We start from the raw sequence: 23159 nt of genomic DNA on the forward strand, positions 1-23159 counted from the left end.
TCCTATATTTAACTTTAATGGATTTAGTGATTAGTCATATCCTGTGTGATAGTACACAATGAACCAATATCCTGTACATTTTACCTTCTCCTTCTTACTCTAATAACAGAAATCTCAGTTTAGAGTATAACCCTGAAGGGCAGGAACCTGGCCAACCATCATTCACACATGACTTTGCATATTAGGTTTCAGAATTATTATAAATTACACATTTTAAAGACTTTTGTGGTATGAAAAAAAAAATTTCCTGGAAGGCTCTATTTTTAAAATTTTGGATTCTAATACTGGTTTTAAAAATGAAAATTAAAGCACAAACATGAAAAGACTTTTCCATTTTTTTATTTATACATAAAAGGAATAGACCAAAAAAAAACATTCTTACATCAACCACCAACACAAAAATAACACTTTGTTTCTAATACGTTAATACAACAAATTTTTTAATACAACAAATTTTAATTAGCCATTTTCATTGGGTGGGGGGAAATACAGTGATTTTCTTAGTGTTGGAAAAGGGAACATTGATTTTTTAGTTTAAGCTATCTCAGAGGCCTTTGCAAAAATATAATCCCTATGATATGGTTTTCTTTTTTCTTTTTCTTTTTTTTTTTTTAGAGAGAGAGAGAGAGAGAGAGAGAGAATTTTTTAATATTTATTTTTTTAGTTTTTGGCGGACACAACATCTTTGTATGTGGTGCTGAGAATAGAACCCGGGCCGCATGCATGCCAGGCGAGCGCGCTACCGCTTGAGCCACATCCCCAGCCCCTGTGATATGGTTTTCTAATCTAAAGAGATACAGTGCAATAACAAACATAGAAAATCCACATACACAGAAAATCTATCTGAGTTCAAAAAATATAATAGCAGTGTATGAATTATTAAAGAACACCAAGAGTGAGAAAGATAATATTGATTTGTCTCTAAAACCACTTCAAGATATACACCATAAAAATCCCAATGTCACAAATGTGTATGTATATGTACACATGTATCATACATAGAATATCATGCAGTACCAAACATTAGTCATAATTCACAAATAGTCTATCATTTCTGAGCATGTGATCTATCTTAAAAGAAACTACCTTGAAACATTAAGGAATTCCGAAGGACACCCTAGGCAAAATTTACCCTCTCAACAGCATGCAATTGATGGGAAGCAAATCCCCTCATTTCATACTAAGAGAAGCAAAATATTCTCACAGTATGGGTAAGCAGAGTAAGAGATTCAGTGCCCTGCTTTTACTCCTTTGAAAAACCATTGCTCGTCATGCATGCCTCGTGATCTCAGAGCACCTTAACCAACAATGAAGATCAAAAATGCTGGTATAGCTCAGGAGATTGACAGTGGAAGCACAGCCCAGCAGCTCTGAACATAAGATGAAGATGGGGGAAATGGAGGTTCACAGAGCTTTACCAATGCTCAAATCTACTGAAGGCCAAAAGGAAACACCAGAAAAGCTCTTCCATTATATACATCTTTGTGGCATTTTAATCAACATTCTATAATCAGCAATGGCAGCAATGGGTCTGAGTAGGAAGGGGAACAGGTGACCGACTGGTGAAGTCTTTCCATGGCGGGGGTGGGAGGCAGGGAGACACAGAGGCTGAGACAGCAACAGGATGGACTAACTATGCAGGCATAAGAAAGCAGGGTTTATACATTGTATGGAAAATTCCTAAAAATAGCTAGTTTTATTGGGGGTGTTTAAGTATCTCTGACACACAAACACATGTTGTTTTATGGGATTCTCAGAACAATAAAATATCTAAAAATGGACTTTAATTCACAGTGGCTTATGTAATCTATATTTATTGTGATATAATCATATACTAAAATTCACCCTTTTAAAGTATGAATGATTTTTTATTATATTCACTGACCTATGCAACTATGACTACTATCTAAATTTAGAACATTTTCTTCACCCTTAAAAGAAACATTAGCAGTCACTTTCTATCACCCAAGCCACTATTAGCAAATACTACTCTACTGTCTCTATAGATTTGCCCACTCTGGTCATTTATTAATGGACCCCTACAACATGTAGGTTCTTGGGACTGGCCTTGTTAACACAGCATAATGTTTTCAAAGTTCACCCATGTGGCAGCACGTATTAGTACTTCATTCTTTTTTAAGGCTGAGTGGTATATCACATTTTGTCGATACATCCGTCACTTGATGAACACTTAGACAGTTTTGTGCCATTGTGAACGATGCTATGAACATAGTACATGTACAAGTTTGTGCATAAACATATTTTCACTTCTCTTGTGTTTATGTTAAAGTTATGGTTTAAGAAGAAAAAAATAACTTACATTTTAAGTCACTTAGATATGAAGCTTAAATTTTAATTTGTAAATCCCAAAAGCAATTGATGGAGAAAGGGAAATAAGTGAGAGTCCTATTTCTTTAATGGCATAAACCACCTTAAGTTGGCACTCCAAACCCAAGACAGATTCATAAAAGGAAGTCATTTTTAAATAATATTTCCAAATGCAGAATTTTTTAAATAATAATTAAAAGACAAAATTAGTTTTCCACTTTTTTCCACTGAACTTTGCATTTCTTTTCATATAGGTTTGCTTTCCTATTTTCCATATAAGCCAGAAGAGGTACCAAAAATAGGTAAAAATCATATAAATTTCCTCTTGTTCCACTGCCACTGACCCTGGTTTCAGCTAGGAATGTTGAGTAAGTGGTGGAACACGAGGAAAGAATGCTGTGTGGGCCTAATAGGCCACTTCCACCTGATGGAAAAAGATCTATGGAAAGTACCTTCTGGCCCAATTTTACCTTTTTATTTCCATCTTTGGGGAAAGAGAGAGAGAGAGAGAGAGAGAGAGAGAGAGAGAGAGAGAGAGAGCGCGAGCGCGCGCGAGCGAGCCATTACCAACCTGGATCCAAATCTACAGGAGATAGAAACTTCCCAGGACACATGGAGGATCTGTCTGTGGGTTAGTGACCCATATGGGACTTTAAACATTACCTCCAACAACCAATTCCTCCACTGTGAGCCAAAATGTGCCTCACATCAGCCAGTTTCTCTCTGTGACTCTCAGATCCTAAACATTTCTATTTACTTTTGGTCCTAACCCAAGGTTCCCAACTGACAGAATTTGAGGCGCCACATCAAGTATAGGTATGTTGCAGGGCCAGATTCCCATACTGCCCTGGCCATTTGCCTTGAATCTAGCCCAGTGCAAACCCCAGGACTATGTTCTGCTTGGTCTGAAAAACAAACTGAACTCCTTCAAAATAACTTGACACAAAAGAGTACCTTCCAGGTATTCCAAATCTCACTAAATCTTAGTTCCAATTACAAGTTGTGCCAGTATGCCAAAAATACCAAATACTGAAGTCCTTAAAATGAGCAGGTGCAGATGACAGTTTCCTTAGTAGAAGTGTACTTTCTGTATGGGAGCATGTGTGATGTGTTTATTTTGAACTTCATATTTACTTACAGTTTATGATTACTAAGTGACAGACATTGGCTAGACTGAAGTGGAACCATCACATCAACCATTTCACCTGGAAGGAGTACAAGCCATAAAGCATGGTCATCTGAGCCAGCACAGGAGCTCTGGGATGTCCCCAGGAGATGCACAGAAGAGGGAGAGCCTCAAACAGCTTGAGATGCAGAAACAGCCTCCAGAGACGGCTGGTCTGCACTAAGCCTCAATGGATGCATGTAAAGAGAGAGCAAGCATCCCAAGAAGAACAGAAAATGCTAGAGTAGAGGCAGGAAAAGTTCATGCAAGTCCCAGTGGGTGGAGTGTGGAGTACATGGATTCTGGTGAAGAAGAGAATGGAAAGCAAGAGGGGCCCACTACAAGAGACAGGCTGTGCTAAGGCACAGGACCTAGCCAATGGCAGGAGGCAACACAAGGCACTAAAACATAAGAAAACAAGGTTTAAATTTTTGAAAGATCAGTCCTTTGACCATGTTCAGTTTCTCATTCCTTTTTGAGAGGACAGAAACTGTTAATAATAAAATTTCTTTCAATTTGCTATTTTTATGATTGCCTCTATTTCCCCTCAATCTCTACTGCAGTGGAACTATTTTCCTAAAGGTTTCAAGAACCTTGTAAATGTTAACAACATATGGTTATACATTTATTCATAGAAAAATTCCATACCAACCACCAGATTTTTCATAAAAATCAACTTATGTGACTGCAGTAATTAATAATCCCCCAAAAGAGAAGGCTCATTTTCAAAAGTTTCTTTCCATAAGCAGAGTTATTTTTTAAAATAACAACAAACTGCTCTAAAATAATTTTATAGAGACATGTTTGAGGGACAGAAGCAGTGGCGCAGAAATCAGAGGCACATATAATCAACAGGTAATAAAGCCATTAATGGCAACTTTCACATTCTCTTCCCTGTGGTCACAATCTATTCTTTTGATTGAGGTATTGTGTAGGCAAATAATATTGTACCTGTTCTTCAATTAAATTACACACCGTCTTTTTAAGCAAAGAGGAAAACTCAAGCAGGAATAGTAGGACACTTGGGAATGTTTTGCAGGAGTAAAGCCATTTAGTAGATGAAACATATTAGTGATTCAATTAGCCTTTACTAAATAGCTACTAGGGGCCAGAACACAGTATTGAAGAATTTCACATTCTTCATCCTGCTCAATATTCACATTAATCCTGCAAGGGAGCATCCCACTTTTGAGATGAGGAAAATGAGGCTCTACAGGGCAAGCTTGCCCAAGGTTAAATGGCTAATAAATGTGGATATACAACATACTTTATATACAAACAGAGATATGAAAATTTGTGGTATATATGTGCAATAAGAATTGTAATACCAAAAAAACACAATTTCTCATATCTTTGTATATAAAGTATGTCCACACCAATTCATGCCTGTATAAAGGCATCCATTGGCGTGGACATACTTTATATACAAAGATAAGATATGAAAAACTGTGCTGTATATGTGTAATAAGAATTGTAATGCATTCTGCTGTCGTGTATTTAAAAAAACTAAAATCAATTTAAAAGAAAAAAATGTAGATATCCAACACCTTTTCCTTAAGAAAGATGAGGGGAGAAGGGGAAAACAGTGAACAAGCAGGTCCCAGAAACTCCCTTCTCTCACTTTTGCCCCTCACTCACATGAAATATCCATGTAACATAGTCTCTTGTTCCCCTTTCTCAGTAACTCAGCAGCCAGTTAGCACCATGTCTTTGTACTCTCAACCCAACAGTTGCTCAAGTTGTCCTGGAAACTACTTGCTACCCTGCCCAAATACCTCAGTTATTCCAAATACCAGAGTCATTTCCGTACTAACAATTGTATAAAGTCCTAGTCTTGCCCTGGGATTGATTCACAGTCCTCTGATCATGACCAACTGTCTAACAAAAACTCTCCAAGGAGCCAAACTGCCCTCCATGCCCTTGGTTCACACTGTTCCCCTTCCTAGAATGCCTTCCCTTCTATTCTCAGAATGGCAGCAGGCACTCCAGATTCATACACCCAGCCCCTCTGCAGACCTACAAAACCAAAACCCACTAAGCAGGTGCTCTCTGAGGTTGCTCCACTGCTCAATTAGAAAACACTTCCCTAAATCAAGGACAACCTTCCTGCCCACCAAACCCAAAGCAAACCAAACCCTAGTGATTGAATGACACACCCTCTCACTCCAGAAAGGTGACTCCAACTTCCAAAATCCAGAAGCAAAACAACTATCCCATTCCACCCTGGGCCAATCGATCCTGCAACTCTGTTATTTATGATTTTATACATTCTTCTTATCTCTTCCTTTTGAGTGCAAAAGTTTAGTATTAAAATTCATATAGCATGATGTTTTATACATAGCAGCACTTCAGCAAATTCCACACTTTAGAGTTGGAACTCTTGCACCCTGTGTACACCAAGAATCATAAATGTGAGACCATATGCACAAGAACAGATATGTAAATAGTCAGTACCCTGACCCAAAGCACTCACATGAAATATCCATGCCTAGACAGCACCCTGCACAGAAGGTCTGAATGAAGGTTGGTGAATGAGGACAGAGAAACATTTTCACCCATCAGTTATCATGACCACAAAAATATATTTCTTTTTACCAGAGGCGGGGAAAATGTTACTTATGACTAAGTGTAAGGCTTCAAAAAACTGCTTATTGAGGACAACTCTTGGACTAAGTCATACCACTTTACTGCCCAGAAAAAAAAAAAATTGATTTGTTTAACTTGAAGAGAAACAGCTCATATGTACGTATATAATGCCAAAAAAAAAAAATTAGCTGAAGCATAACACAAAATGCTTACTTCAGAGAAAGGCTTGGTGAATTGGGATCTTTGGGGGAGGGAGGTTATACACAATAAACATGATCTGCCCACAATCCCCCCCCCCAACCCCAGAGAGAAGTTAATCTCACTACCACATGCCACCTAGCAATCTAAACACTACTTTACAACAACCCCGTTACTCACTTCTTCACAAAGGATTTGTCTTGTTCTATTAAACAGAATAGATAGAGAATAAAAGCTAAAACACAGTTAATGTGCTTTTGCTTCATTATTGCCTTATAAAGGATGGGGAAAGTGAGAAGATTAAGATCTTTAGTCTAACAATCCAAGAGGAAAAAATACAAATGAACTTAGAAGATACTCAGACCCTTGTAACATTTAAGAGTCAATACGCTCATGATCCAATGACTGAACCTTGTATAGTAAAGCCCATCTTAAAATTTACCTCCTGAGTTATATTTAAAGAGTTTTTTAAATTATTTTTATTAGTTATTGATGGACCTTTATTTATTTGTTTTTATGTGGTGCTGAGAATCAAACCCAGTGCCTCACACATGATAGGCAAGCACATTACCACTGAGCTACAACCCCAGCCCCACATTTAAAGAGTTTTAAAATAATTTTGGAAACCCCTGAATAATCTCTGACTCTCCCTCTCTTTTGTCTCCAACTGCAATGTCACAATCACCTTCCTTCCTTCTCTTCTCTACCAGGTCATCTCAGACTTACCCTTTACTTGTACCCCTTTTCTCTTAGTGCCCCTTCCACAGACTCCCTATGAAACAACCTCTTCTAATATTTAAGAGCAAGAACCAGATCTAACATCAAGGCCTCTCAACATCCCAAAGGCATCCTCTTCTTCTGTGATACCACAGCATGACAATCCACACCACTGTCTCTCTTCTCCTGGAGGACCATGGAGTCTCTTGTCCTAACCTTTAATAGTTCATTTTCCACACAGCAGCCAGTGGACTAAATGTCCACCACCCAAAACAGGATTTTAGACATGGTAAATGCTTAATTTATGTGGGCAGAACAAACTAATGATTCAATCAATCAACTACATTTGTATCCCCCAAACAAGCAATTCAACCAATGTACACTATGTACATGATGAAATATGACTAACTTTAAGCATGTAAAATTATCAAAGCAAAAGGAAATGCCTGTCACTTTCTCTCTGTTCAGGACCAGACACAGGCAGAGCATGTTATTGCATTTCTCTTTTCTTTCATAACTTAAAGTGTTGCTTTCCTTATTCATTTAGAACATTTAGATTTTAGATTATAAACTATCACAAACAATCCTTAAAAATGCCAAAGGTAAGGTTGGCAAGGGATTTGCCCCCTTATCTGCTTTACAAGATAAACAAGTGCCCAATTTCCATTAATTTTGTTTGATTGTCAAAAAGAGCTCAACCAACTGTAAGAAATATTTTACAACTGTTTTTTTTTTAAATCAACATCTTCCAACTTGTGTCAGGTTCCTAAACATCCCTTAAAGTTCTCTTTAAAATGCAAAAGTCATGCTGTTTTCCCAACAGATTACAAAAACGATAGTGTAATTTTTTTTTTCCTTAAGAGAAATTTGGAGGATGCCACCCTGAGCATCTTGCATACACTCGATTAGGCAGACAGGGCCATATTTCCCTGACCCGATGCCCCAAATCCCATAGGAACCAGGCCACTCCACTATAATAGACATGAAATAGCAAAATGAAAATGCTTTCTACTAAATATCACTATCACAAAGGAAATATCCTCAGGTGCTTGAGAGAAACTTCAGCGTGGGCTGTTGTCAAACACAGACAGTCGATAAAACAATTTAACAAAATGCCTTTTCACTTCTGACACATTGTACAAGAATGCAGTTAAGTGGAGACAATGTTATCACCCCACCAAGAAAAATGGAAATCTACTCGGCTCCGAAATCAGGCCCTGGCTCCGCAGCCCCGGCACCATATGGAAGTAGTTCTAGATAGGTAAAAAGCCGAGTTCCTGGCAGGAAAACTTTTAATTCAGTGACTGATTCCAGGCTTGAGCTTTTCTACGGAGCCCTGCACGGGGGTCTGTTCATCACCAAGACTCTGCTAACAATCGCCCTATGAGCTTGTGCGTCCGAGTGTCCCTCTCGGGGCCGCATCCCCACCCGGAACGGGCGACTTTCTCTTACCCCTGCAGCCCCCAAATCGCACCCGGCCACCCCAGAGCGGGATCGGCTAGAAGGAAAAGAAAGGTTCACTACAGTTCTCTACTCCGCCCGGAGGAAAGGAGGGTAAAGAAGGCACGAAGCCACGCACCGCCGTGTGTGGAATAATTAAACTCCTCTCACACCCAAAAAAGTTCCCTTTCCCCAGCCTTTGCCTCTGGGGCCTGGGAGCGGGAGAGGCCTGGGGCTGGATTTCAAGGGACCGCGGCAGAGCCGGGGCGGAGGCTTCTGGCCAGGCTCTCCCCGCGACCCCCGCGCACGGGGTTCGGGCTTCACTCCCTGCAGGCTCCAGGGCGCCTGTGGCCCGCCTGCACGGCACTGCCCTCCTCGCCCCGCGGTCCCACGGCCGGAGCTCCGAGGGGACCGGGGACTTCGTTCGGTGGGGACAGCGGGTCGCGACGCCGGGTCTGGCGTGGTCACTCAGCCGACCCAGCAGGCACGGAGAACTTTACCGCCCGCAGCCCGGGGCGGGGGGCGCCAGCGAGGCCCGGCCCGGCCGCCGCACTTTCCCTTTCCCCGCCTCCCTTCTGTCTCCCTCCTCCCGTTTCCAGGAAGCGCCATATTGATCCCGGCGCCTTCCCCCTCCTCCTCCTCCTCCTCCTCCTCCTCCTCCTGCCCCCAGCTGCCCTCCTCCTCCCGGCTTCCCCCGCCCCCCCGCGCCCGTGCGCCCCCGGCCCCTCACCTTGGCGATGGCCTTCCGGTAGCGGGTCACCGCTTGCTGGATGAGGCTGAAAACTTTCATGTGGCCGTCTCCGCACGGCACGACCACCCGGGTCCTCCCGAAGCACACGGTCACTTTCATGCCGCCGCCGCCGCGGGCTGGCCCGCGCCCCTCGCTGACCGCGGCGGGAGCGGCCCTGAGCCGGAGCGCCTGGACACTGGGCGCGGTGGGGCCGCTACACCGGCGCGCGGGCTGCTAGGGGCGCGGGCAGGCGGCTGCGCCGGGGGGCCGCTCGGCTACCATGCCCGGCCCGGCCCGACCGCCCTCGCCTAGCCGGAGGCTCCCCTCGCCTCTGCCCGCCCGGGCGCCCTCAGTCTCCGGCCACCTGTTCGGCGTCTCGGCGCGCTCGGCGGCGGCGGCGGCGGCGGCCCGGGGCTGTGTGGCGCTCGCGCTCACTCGGGCCGAGGGGGGAGGGGACGGCGGCGAGGGGAGGGGAGGGGAGGAGGAGGAGCAGGGCTGGGCACACAACACCGCGCACATGCGGCAGGGGGAGGCGCGGCCCGCTCCCGGCGCGGGGCGGGGCGCAAGGCCGCCCACTGCCCCCACCCGCCACCTCCCTTCCCGCAGCCGACGGCAGATAGACCCCTTAACCCTGCAGTCACTCCTGCTGGCGGCCTTTCGCCTCTACCGTCCCTTTTCCGGGGCGCCGCCGCAGAGGTGCGAGGCTGGGGCGCCTCCTTCCTCAACCCCGACCCCTGAGTTCTGGCACTGCGGTCTCCCCAGCCCCCCTCACTCTGCCCAGCACGCTGAGGGGCTGTGCTTGTCCCACTGAGCTCCGCCTTGGGGATGCCCTCTCAAAGTCCCTGAGGTCTCTACTGAGCTCCCGCCCCCAGCCTTTCTTTGTCACTTTTAATCCCCGTCCTCGGACTGGGGGGTTTCGAGTACAATCGCATCTGGAGAAAGCAGTTTGTACTCGGCGTAGCAGACCGAAAGAGCCAACACCTTTAAAGGTGTGGGCTTTAAAGCTCAGCAGTCACCAAGTCGCCCCCGGGAGGATAGGGATGGGGCTGGGTAGGGACGTTCCCCCTGAGATCTCTCTCCACCGGCCTGCCTGCCTCTTCCCAGCCCGCAGCTTGGCAGGGTTTTTGCACTGGCTTGCTTACTTGGCTGCAAGGCCAGGCAGCGGTTGTTCTGCGTTAAAAGCAAAAATTAATCGTTTCTTCTGGGGAGAGGTTGGTGAGGCTTCGACGATCCCGGCCTTTCTCCTGAGGCCATCATTTACCTTGAAGTTTCCTGTTGACCCCTGGGGTGAAACATCGTTTAAATATGTAGAACTTTTCCATCAGCAATTCATATAAATTTTTTTAAAGTCTGAGACATAGGCAACCCTAACGCAAATCTGAAAATAAATAAATAAATATATATATATATATATATATATATATATATAAAATGTGCTGGGGGATCGCTGTACAAGGGAATCCCCACGATGTGCAGGCGCTTAACACAAGCACTTAAACCCGCAACTCCGTATAGAGTTGGTTGCTTGCAGAATATGAGAAAAGAATATAGACCAAGTTAAGAAAAGAAGTTCATTGCTGTCTTAATTATGAGCTGTTGATTCCTAAATAACCATATGTCACTGTGTTTAAGAATGACAATTGAGGGGCTGGGGTTGTAGCCCAGTGGCAGTGTGCTTCCCTCAGCACCACATTTCAAAAACAAATAAAATGAAGGTATGGTGTCCATGTTTTTAAAAAAATGACAATTGACAATTATCAGTAAAGATTTATTGCCGACTCAAGTTTGTAATTTTTTAAAATAAATTCATTTGTGCTAGTTGTTTCTGGGATGTGTGATCACAACAAATCTCCCCATGAGCTCGAGAACTTCATCACTTACAGCTGGTGATCATTCATTCCTCCCACTCCACCTCCCACTTTAAAGTAAGGAAACAAGACAAAGAGGTTCGTCTGCTTTCCAGAATTCCTGCATTTTCCACTATCCCACACTGCCCTAGATAGAGCACACACTGTCATATAAAACATTGTACTTCCTCTCTCATCTCACTCTTATCAAGTATCCTAGCAAATCAGTGCAATGAATAGGTGCTGTAAACCATCATCCCCATCTTCCTCCAGGATACTAACCAAGAAATCACTTTTCCGGAGGCCACTGAGAAAGCTTGAGGCAGTCCAAGACAATCCAGGTTTCTCTTCCACACTGTCCTGGGAAATATTCATCATTCTCTTATTTGACTGCAACATTCAATATTTCTTTTTGTGTGTGTGTTTATGTTATGTTATTTTTTTAATTTTTATTTATTTTTTTAGTCATACATGACAGTAGAATGCATTTTGATATATAATACATACATGGAATGTACATACATCAATCATATTGTCTATTATATTCTGCTGCCCTTCCTATCCTCCCTACTCCTTATTTCTACTCAAGTTTGTAACAACTATGACAGCGATTCCTGCTGAGATCGTTTTAAATTAATAATTGGGTCAGCAACAATTATGGGGGCTGTTTCTGTTTTCATGCATGGGAGGGGATATACTAGCTTACAGTGGGCCTTCTCAAAAAAAAATTCTAATAGAAAAGTCAAGTTTCAGTAATAGCCATAGTACATCAGCACATAGCTAAATTCAGCTCTTACTCCATCCATTTACTTGTGCTTTAGACATGGTGTTCATTCTCATTCCAGTCTCAGTTTTACCAATTAAGTGAACCTGATGAGCTCCATCTCATAAATTATAAGGATTAGATAACATTAAAATACAGTCCATCACATGGGAGGGTATAGTATAACAGAGTCTAGTTATCATAAAGTAGGTAAAGGGTAACAAAGTCCAGGACAGAATAGCAGATGATGCTGGGACTAGGGATAGACAGGGGAAACTAGGGATAGACAGGGGAATGAGAAGCCCAAGGCTTGGAGAAATTCCTGGACAGATAAAGACCAGAGCTCATGACTCTCAGCTCTGTACTTATTCACACTAATTCAGTTTCACCTATAGTTAGTGAAGTACTTCCATATGGAAAACATGGAAAATATTACATAAAGATGAGTCAAAAAAGACAGCTTACACCAGGTGCAGTGGCACATGTCTATAATCCCAGCCTCTTGAGAGCCTGAGGCAGGAGAATCATGAGTTCAAAGCCAACCTCACCAACCATGAGGTGCTAAACAACTTAGTGAGACCCTGTCTCTAAATAAAATACAAAACAGGGCTGGGGATGTGGCTCATGGTCGAGTGCCCCTGAGTTCAATCCCTAAAAATTGACCCCCCCCCCCAAAAAAAAAAGACAGACTAGAGGTCAAAATAAGATAATTACTCCAATAACTGTATTTCAAGACATTAAATAGTAAGTGGCAGCAAAGTGTCTATGACACTTCTGGGAAGGGAGGCATGCCTGAATAAATGAGGTGAAAGTATATCATTTATTTACATCAATTCCTCTCACTATTCATTAATAAGGATTTGGACAGTTTTCCAAACATATGATCCCTAAGATTGATAATAATAGCATGTATTCAGTAAACCAGATAAAGCCTTATGGCTTTATTTAAATCTACCTAGTTAAGCTAGTGAAAGCATCCCCCTTGCTATTAATAATTGATGAAGAACTGCTGTTCTGTAATTTAAGATGCCAGACCCTTTTGTGTCTTGAGTCAGTTTCATAAAACTTCATGACAAATAATGAATCCACTTTTACCAATACATCCCTCAACTAATATCTGCCCATAAAGTTGGATTAGGGCCAGGCCACCTTTATGTCTATGAAATGTTCAGCTTGACCGAATTGCCTCTGGCCTGAGCTAAGTATAAAAGCAAGCCCAGTCCCAATGAGAAACAAAATTATCAAAGTCAAGGATCAAATGTTATGTAAATATTTTATAATGTGTTTACTTTCCTAAATTCTGCATATTTCTGGAAAGAAAAAAAATTATTACCCTTCTCTTCCTTATACTTCTGTTTTACAATTGATTGGTTCAGTTGGTTTTCAAGACCTCAGAGAGTTATGAGAATTAATTAGGGTTTAGCTGGGCTTTGGGTCTGTCTGCAAATGGACAGGTATGATCACATAGACTATAATTTAAACTATATCCAGCCACACTCATGGGCACCTTCAAATAAATACACACTCAATGTGTGTTAGGGACAGGATTGCATTACCAGAATTTCACCCTTAGAAAGTTAATACTAAATACAAAGAATACATGCAGACAAATATTTGAAATTCAGTCATACATTGAAGATTATATTTATCTCTGGGGCATTTCACACACCTATCAATGCCTACTCTTAGATTAAAGATCATGTTAAAGATCTCATATGCCTAGCCTCACACATAGTCTAATAGGAGAAGTGGGTAACTCATTTAATAAATACTTACATCCACTTATTTTATGTCAAATCCTGTACCACACATTGGGTTGGCTAAGTCCCTCCCTGAAGAGGTCCCCAATCTGGAAAAGATTTCAGAAGTGAACAGGCAGCAACTGAGAGTACAGTGTTACATATTAGAGATCCTGGTGATACCCAGGGAAAGTATTTACTTCTTCTGGTAAAGAGGAAAGGAAGAGGAGGAAATCTAACATTGTCCAAGAGAAATATAATGTGAACCACATTTATGATTTAATATTCTCATAGCCACAGGTGAAATTAATTTCAATAATATAGTTGATTTAACTCAATAGATACCACAAATTATTATCTCAGTATGTAATCAATTTTTTAAAAATATTAATGGGTCTTTTATATTCATTATTTTTTTTCACGTAAGTCCTCATGATCCTGTGTGGTTGATATCGCAGCACATCTCAATTTGGACCAGACCCATTTCCAAAGCTCAATAGCTACATGTGGCATCTGGCTAACATATTGGACCGCATAGCTCTGAAGAATGGGATTGCTGGTGACTTGAAGCCACACACACTGTCAAGGAACTGACTCACAAGTGGATTGAGCTCTTTGAGGACAGAGACTGTGTTAGTCACAGCCCTTCAGCAGAAGTTACCACAACATTGGACTCATTAAGCATTTGGTGAATGGATGAAGGAGTGAGTGCATGAGTGAATGAATGCAGAGGGTGCAAAGAAAGGTGGCTTCTTGACATAGATGTGCATGGTACACTACTACAGCTGTGTTTGGCATAAAATGCAAAAATTGAGGGACAAAAGAACTGCATTTAGGCTCAGTGCAGCTTCCCTGTTGTTGAGTAACATTAAACACAAATCAGGCATGAGCTCATGTGAATTGCATGTTGAGAGTAATGATCAACAAAGGAAAAGGAAACAAACAAGAAAGGAAGAGAATAAAAGAGAGGAGGACCCTTAATAATCCCCAACCTGCTGAAAGCAGTCAATAGACTGAAAAGTACAGGGAATGGTTTGATTAAAAACAGAAGTAAGGGGCTGGGAATGTGGTTCAAGCGGTAGCGCGTTTGCCTGGCATGTGCGGGGTGCTGGGTTCGATCCTCAACACCACATGAAAATAAAGATGTTGTGTCCACCAAAAAACTAAAAAATAAATATCAAAAAAATTCTCTCTCTCTCTCTCTCTCTCTCTCTCTCTCTCTCTCTCTCTCTCTCTTAAAAAAAAAAAAAAAACACAGAACTAAGGCTTGAGCTTGGTGGTAGAGCGCTTGCCTAGCATGCGTGAGGCACTGGGTTTGATCCTCAGCACCACATAAAAATAAACAAATAAAATAAAGGTATTCTGTTCATCTACAAAAATAAAAAATAAAATAAAAACAGAAGTAAATCGTCCAGGACCACAAATGCCCTGCCAGACTCCCTCAGCCCATCTCCTTTTCTCCTTATAGTCAATGCTTCTGATTTCAGTTCTTATCAGATGCAGTAGCACTCAGCAACTCCAGAGGCTGAGGCAGGAAGATAGCAAGTCTGAGGCCAGCCTTAGCAACTAAGTAAGGTTCTCAGCAGGGAGACCTTATCTCAAAACTTTAAAATAAATTAAAAGGGCTGGAGATGTAGATCAATGATAAAGCATCACTGGTTTCAATCCCCACTATCAAAAAAACTAAATTTTAGTTCTTTCAGGCTAATCTTTAAAGTAAATTTTAGTTCTTTCAGGCTAATCTTTGAGCACAAAGTTCAGAGTCAAGTTCTCTGACAAGGCCTACAGCACTGGCCTTTTATATTTCAGGTGAAACAGAGGTGTATGTAGATAGTGAGATTGCTGTGATTTAGGGAATTTCAGAGTTTGAACCAACATGCTCTGCTGGGGAGAAAGGCATTTTTCCTTCTCTCAAAAGTGGGCATGATTTTCCCAGGAATATAAATAACTGAAAGTCTAGAAAGATAGAAAGAAAACAAAAAGGGTGAAAATGAGGTGGAAATGGGAACAGGTGAAGGAAATAATTTTAAGTATTTCTAAATGCATAAAGAAATTAACTTCTCACCCAGGGACTCTTATTGCATGATTAAAAGAAAAAGGATGAAATGAATTCACATAAAGCTTCATACTAATGCTTAGATGAATCTCAGCTCTAAAGGTCTCTGATAAGGAGAGAGATATGAATAATCTTTGAAAGACCATTTAACGAATGTAGCCAAGCAGTTTCATTCAGTAATGAGAAAAAGAAAAAAAAGGTATTGAGGTTGATAATCACAAAAACATACTTTTGTGTTTGACCCTGTTGAGATTAAATGGAGGAAAATTTTAAACCCTGAAAAATCAGGATGAGCAAAGGGAAGGCTTTAATTAGAGTCAGAGTGGTAGAATTAAACAAAGTCCAAGCCATGGAGCCACAGGAGTTACCAGCCTGCAAGACCTCCCCATTACAACATGCCCTACCCTACCTCCAGCCCACCTGATACAGAAATGTCCTTTTGCCTATAGCTTAGAGTTCTCCAGAGCCAGGTCTGCTGATGTCAGAGGAAGCACATGGCTGTGAGTCTGCTTTCTAATAAAGTCCAGGCCGATGACCTTCTATGTAATAATTCTGATATGCTGAACCAGTGCACATCCAACCCTGCTGATCCCCCATACCTGATTTTAAATGACTGACACATCCTTCCTTCCTCCGTCAAGTTAATCTGTTAAGCTAGGAGTCCAAGCTCAAAATCTCTCTCTGGTACTTTGGAATTTCAGTGCCTAAGCAGAGGCAATGAATTGTTTGGGCTGTGGAGGTTTACTCGGGTGGAGCATGATGAAGTGGAGCTCCAGTCCTGGATACAGAACTCACAGAAGCAAGAAGTCATGTAACCACAAAACAATAACAACACGTCTCCCTTCCCTGGCCCAGACCTCCTCTCCCATGGGTTATTTTGTGGTCCAGACCATGTCATTTCTCTGCTCAAGAGTCCCGAGATGCTCCTCGCCCCATTCAGAGAAAAAAACCAAGTCGTAATCATTTACAAGGACCCATGTGATCCACCCTTCACTTCCAAAACTCTTCTACTCTTCTCTCTTATTCACTCCATCTCAGCAGCCCTAGTCTTTCTGCTGACCCTTAAATAGGCTGCATGGAATTTCACCTCAGGGCTTTTGCACTTGCTGCTCTTTATCCTAGAATGCTCTTCTTTCTGTCTCTGCTTGGCTTTTCCCCTCACTTCTTTCAGGCCCTGCCAAATGTCACTTTTGCATTTCCTAACCGCCCAACATAGAATAATAATAATTTCTCCCTGTTCCTCACTGTGCCCTTTGCTTTATTATTCTCCATGACACTTATCACTATTTGTTGAGGGCCACAGGCCGAGTTGGAATGACACCTGGCATTTTGCCAGAGGGAATGGTTGAAAGATGACACCAGCGAGCCATTGAGATGACGTATTCAGTTGTGTATTAGACCTTTGCTGCTCGGCAATAGGGCGGCTCTTGCTGCCTCCAGCAGGCGCCCGCTACTTTGGAGTTCCCATTGAGTTCTCTGGGGTTCCAAGAGAGTGGGCGCGGAGCCCGGGGGAGAGCTGGGAGAGTTCCTGGGGAGTGTGCGTGGAGTGCTGGTGGAGTTCGGGCAATAAAGTTTCCTGTTTGAACATACAAGTGCTTTGTGGCGGCTGGGTGACACTTGTGCCCAGCCAGACTGCGGCAACTATTGATATACTATATACTTATTGATCAATAGTTGCCTCTATCCCCAAAGAATGTAAACCTCCTGACAGCAGAGACTTTTATTTCATCTATCACTATTACTTCAGTGTCTATGATAGTGCTTAGTCCATAATAGGTGATCAGTACGTATTTGTTAAATAAATTTTGATCATTAATAACCTATAAAATACTTGTCACTTGGAGTAGTAGCCTTTGAGGTAGAAATTTCTGAAGTTATTTTTCCTTGTTGAATAGTTTTGAATGCCAACTGTGTGGTGTGTGTGTGTGTGTGTGTGTGTGTGTGTGTGCGCGCGCGCGAGCGTGCATAGCAATTGTCCATTTATTTCTCTTTTTTTTTTAAGAGAGAGAGAGACAGAATTTTTCTAATATTTATTCTTCAGTTTTCGGTGGACACAACATCTTTATTTTATGTGGTGCTGAGGATCGAACCCAGAGCCCCACGCATGCCAGGTGAGTGGGCTACTGCTTGAGCCACATCCCCAGCCCCAGCAATTGTCCATTTCATGCAGAGGTTGGACTAGCCAAATATGGACTACAGGTCAATCATGTCTACTGCTTGGTTTATTTTATTGTTTTTGTTTTAGTTTGGTTTGGTTCTGGGGATTGAACCCATTCTACCACTGAGCTACATCCACAGCTCTCTTTTAGATTTTTTTTTTTTTAAATTTTGAGGTGAGGTCTTATTAAGTTGCCAAGGATAGCTTCAAACTTGAGATCCTCCTATCTCAGTCTCCCAAATGGTTGGGGTTGCAGGTGTTTGCCACCACCCTGGGCTCCTACCACTTGTTTTTATATGGCCTGTGAACTTTGAAATTTTTCTCAACATTTTTGAATTCTTATAAAAAATGCAGCCAGAATAATATTTTGTGATGTAGAAGTTACATGAAATTCACATTTCGGTGTCCATAAATAAAGATTTATTGGAACACAGGCATGCTCATTCACTGCAAATTGTCTGCAGCTGCTTTTGTGCTTTATCAGCAGATATGCAGTTGCTACATAGACCACAAAATCTAAAATATTTACAATCTGACTATTTACAGCAGAAGTTCTCTGGCTTTTGCTTTAGAGAAATGCATGATGGTTAAAAGGTGATAAGCAGTGTAGAAAAGGAATATTTCTTTCTATTCTTGAAAATAAAAAGTATGTCTTGTCCTTGCACATTTGCCTCTCATTCTCCTGGGATCTTAACAGGCTAATGGCTCAGAGCTCCCATTTCTTGATCTATTGTAGTTGATATATCGAAAAGCAATTCCCAGTGAATTTCAGTCTTGTGTTACCCCCTCACCTCGTGTGCAGGCAGAACCTGTGCTGGCTCCTCATCAATAGAACATAGCATATGTGTGACAGGATGTCACTCTCTTGTATTTCATTCCACAAGACTCTGCCCCAGTAAACTAGAGAGAGACTCTGCAACTGGCCTTGAAGAATCAAAGTGCAAAGTTGAAAACTGTCTATGGAGAGAGGCATGTGACAGGGAACTGTGGGTGCCTATGGGACCTGAGGGCAGCTTTCCTGGATTGCAAGTGAAAAACCAGGACCCTCTGCCATACGGCCCTTGCGAAATGAATTTTGCCCACAACAAATCAGCTTGGCAAGAACTTCTTCCCTAATTGAGCCTCCAGATAATAGCACAGCCCTACAAATACCTTGAAGGCAGCCTGTGATACCCTAAGCATAGGACCCAGCTAAGCAGTGCTCAGGCTCCTGACCCACAGAAACTGAACTATTAAGTGGGTGTTGTTTTAAGCCACTAAACTCGTGGTCATGTGTTATATAACAGTAGAAAAAGAATCCGTATGTACAACAAAGTACTTGAACTAAATTTTTAAATACATTGAAATTCTAAGATTCCTCTTTAAACAATATGGACTGATGATTAAAGTCACCTAGGATGCTTATTACCAATACAGATTCCCTTCGAACTTCTGATTCAGCAGGTGTAGAGTGGGACCTAAAATTTGAGGGTGTTTGTTGGTTTTGCATTTTTGTTTGTTTGTTTGTTTGAAATCTGAATTTTAAACCGGCATCCAGCATGATTCTTATTATCACCAGGCAAATTGACTTCGTTGTCAAAAAATGGGAGGAGAGAAAGTCACCGTGGTCAGAAGCGAAGTGACCAAACCAGGTACAGTGGTGCACACCTGTAATCTCAGCTACTCAGGAGGCTGAGTCAGGAGGATTATAAGTTTGAGGCCAACCTGAACAACTGAGCAAGACTCTGTCTCAAAATAAAATGAAAAGATTTGGAGGTGTACCTCAGCAGGAGAGCACTCACCCAGCATGTGGTTAGACTCCCAAACAACCTTGGAGTAACTAGAAAGTGGACAGTGAGGGAAGATACTTTTTTTTTTTTAAAGAGAGAGAGAGAGAATTTTTTAATATTTATTTTTTAGTTTTTGGTGGACACAACATCTTTATTTTACTTTTATATGGTGCTGAGGATCGAACCCAGGGCCATGCGCGCCAGGCCAGGCGAGTGCGCTACCACTTGAGCCACATGCCTAGCCAGAGGGAAGATACTTTTGTATCAAACATATCATCCTGCTCTCAGGCCTCCATGCCAGGACTCAAGCTGTGTTGTCTGGTTAGAATACTCTTCCTTAATTACAAATATCTATTAATTCTCTGACATTACTTCCTCTGTGAAACTGTCATCAACATTGTACAGATACTTCTCCCACTGTTGTATTTGTTCATGCAATTCTATCATTTCTTCAACAAATATTTATTGAGTACCTATTATGTGCCAGGTGTGTTCTAAGCCCTCAGGATAAAGCCATGAACAAAATGAATAAGCAATCCCTTCCTTTACTTAGCTTATGTTGTAGTGTCTTGAACCAGGTTCTTATAATGAGTGTTGGTTTATAGTAATGGCCCCCTGCACCACCAGCACTGACATCAGCCAGGAACTTGTTGAAAATGCAAATTTTTCAGGGCACTCCATATGTACTGGATCAGAAACTCTGCAGCTCAGACCCAGCCCTCAGAAGTCTTCCTGGTGATTCTAACACACCCTAAAGAATGAGAAACACTACTTAACAGACATGCTCCTAATGGGACCCAAGATATTTTTAACTCAACACTCACCCCTAAAAAACAGTATTTTAAAAGTTTTTAATCCATATGTTGAATAAATTCTGTAATGGAAGGTTGAACTTGGGGTCATTCTTAGTGTAATGTGGGGCCCGGAGTACTGGAAAGCAAACCCAAAATAAATTACATGGTTCCTCTAGTTCTATGTAATTGAAATCAGGTTAAAATGAATGTCTAGAGAACACTTGACACTGAATAAAGTGTCTCCAAGGCCTCAAAGTGAGCATTGACTAAAACCTGAGAAGTGGCTGTGGGAGATGGGGAGTGCCCACCTCCTGGCTTAGGATTTACCAATGACCCTGACAGTCCACGCGTGTGTGCATATGCTCAGCTCTGCTTGCATCCTGTGTCCCTCCCATGTGGAACCAAGAACAGCTGTCTTTCTTCCCTATATCTAAGGGGGATTTTGAGGGAATTTGGGCAAAATACATTTCACCCAGTGAGAGCTGGCAACAGGAACACAATAACCTAGTCTTTTTGCAAAGCAGTGACAACCAGACAGGCCTTGTAGAAGTGGAGCATCCTTGGAAGTCAGTTGTGGAGATAAAAAGTGAAATGTATTTTGTGGAACCTGATGATGGTAGACATTTCCAGGCAAAAAAAATTCCCTTTTTATTAAGTAGTCAGTGAGGAGTCTTTGAAGTACAAATGCTCCTTGACTTACAATGGGGTTATGTCCCAATAAACCTCTCCTAAGTTGAAAATATCACAAGTTAGAATTGCATCTTAATACACCTACCCTACTTAAAATCATAGCTTGGTCTTGCCTACCTTAAACTTGCTCAGACAGCATACATTATCCTCCAGCAAATCATCTAACACAAAGCCTGTTTTAGGACTGGGGATATAGCTCAGCAGTAGAGTATTTGCCTAACAAGTGAGAAGATCTAGGTTCAAGCTCCAGCACTGGAAGAAGAAGGAGGAGGAAGAGGAGGAAGAGGAGGAGAAAAACCCCACATTCTAATAAAGGATTGATTATCTCCTGTAATTTGCTAAATACTGTAAAACATACTGCAGGGTATCATTTGTTTCCCCTTGTGATTGCATGATTGATTGGGAGCCAGGGCTTGCTGCTGCTGATGTCCAACATCTGAGAGAGGATTGCACCACATATTACTAGCCTGGGGAAAGATCCAAATTCAAAATTGGACTTTCGGTTTCCACTGACTGCATATCACTTTCACACCATGGTAAATCCAAAACATCTTATGCTGAACAAGTATGAAAGCCACAAAACTGGGATGGTGAAATGTCTAGTGTCTGCCTCCCTCCTCACCATCCTGGCAAATGGGAACTAGCAGAGATGGAAGGGGTCATACCCTGCATCTGGAGCTTGAAATATCAGGGCTCTAGCCTGAGTGGAGAGCTGCTTCCTACCCGTCCACCCCTCTGAGGAACTGTACCACCTGGGCCTCAGATTCATGCTCCTGCCCCTCCCTGCCCTGGCTACTGCCATAGCATTTCTACTGCACTGCTGCCGCTTGCCCCTCTAGGATCTGCCTGGGATATCCTGCTCCCCAAGCCCTAGGGAGAGTCCAGGACAGGCTCACTAACTCCCTTGCCATAGCCAAAGATCTGCGTGGCCATGCAATCTCCCAAGTCACTCAGAAGATTTCCAATGGGCCTAAAGCTGCCCAGTGTCAGCAGTGAGTGGATATGTGTAGGCTGCAGCACTGAAGCCAGCAGGGGTTTGTTTGTTGGCTGCCCCTTGCCCCTTGTCCTCCTCCTTTCTCTGCACTCTCTTCAGATACCTGGATCATAACCCTATATCCTGGTGCCTCAGCCATCTCTAAGCACCCCTTTTCCACTTCTGTGCAACCAGATTTCACATGCTTTGAAGAATTGCTTGTAGATCTTTGAATCTTTGGGGGCTGGGGGAAACATCCATCCATTCATTCAACTTTTATTGGACAATTAGTATTTTGCTAAGCACTATGTTAAACTATAGTGATAAAAAGATAAGATATAGTCTCTTCCCTCCAAACTATTTTCTTTTTAATAATAAGAAGGGAAGGGAAAAGGGTAAGAGATTGATGTCAAAGGCCATTATATTTGCCTTGGGAACACAAAGGCTAGAAAACTCTGAGGTCAGAGGTGGTCGGAGAAAGCTTCCAGATAAGGGTAATTTTTAAAATGGATGATTGGCAGCCAGCCACTTAGGAAATTATATGCCTAAACTAAGGTGGGTGAAGAGGGTGCAATGGAAATGGATTATGGACAGATCTGTGAATTTCTCTAAGAATCAAAAAGACTTTAAAATGACCAGCTATGGAGTAATACAAGAAAAAGAATTCAAAGGTAACTACAGCTCATGATTATAATATTGGAAAAATGAAGGGATCTTTGGTGTGAAAGTGATATGCATTCAGTAGAAACCGAACGTCAGTTTTACAAATATGTAACAACAAATCCCATCAGTATATACAACTATCATGCACCAATAAAAACAAATAATTTAAAAAATATATTAGTTTGAAGGTGAGACAAAGGTGTTAAACACATAAACATTCCTAAGTTTGAAGAGTAAGGTGGAGTACAGTTCAGAAGGGTAATTTTTGGGGGGATACCAGGGGTTGAACTCAGGGGCACTCAACCACTGAGCCACATCCCCAGCCCTATTTTGTACTTTACTTAGAGACAGGGTCTCACTGAGTTGCTTTGCACCTCACTTTTCCTGAAGTTGACTTTCGACTCACAATTCTCCTGTCTCAACCTCCAGAGCTGCTGGGATTACAGGCGTGCACCACTGCACCGGGCCAGAAGAGTACTTTTAATGTAGACTGTTCATATGGCTTTCTTATGTCTTGTTCACTAGAGTACCATGTGTAGTCTT

General features: G+C 42.1%; 1 protein-coding gene across 16 annotated transcripts in view; it reads right to left on the reverse strand.

The window, feature by feature from the left end:
* Window positions 1–9552, reverse strand: part of Pard3 (par-3 family cell polarity regulator) — a 656694-nt gene extending 647142 nt beyond the window's left edge. For all 16 annotated transcript variants that reach the window (XM_077803009.1, XM_077803007.1, XM_077803013.1 and 13 more), the window contains exon 1: window positions 9165–9552. In XM_077803009.1, coding sequence (XP_077659135.1) covers window positions 9165–9284 — 120 coding nt within the window. In that variant the 5' untranslated portion in view covers window positions 9285–9552. The remainder of the gene's footprint in view (window positions 1–9164) is intronic.
* Window positions 9553–23159: the final 13607 nt, after the last annotated feature.

This window comes from Urocitellus parryii, chromosome 9 (assembly GCF_045843805.1).
Source record: "Urocitellus parryii isolate mUroPar1 chromosome 9, mUroPar1.hap1, whole genome shotgun sequence".
Taxonomy (NCBI): domain Eukaryota; kingdom Metazoa; phylum Chordata; class Mammalia; order Rodentia; family Sciuridae; genus Urocitellus; species Urocitellus parryii.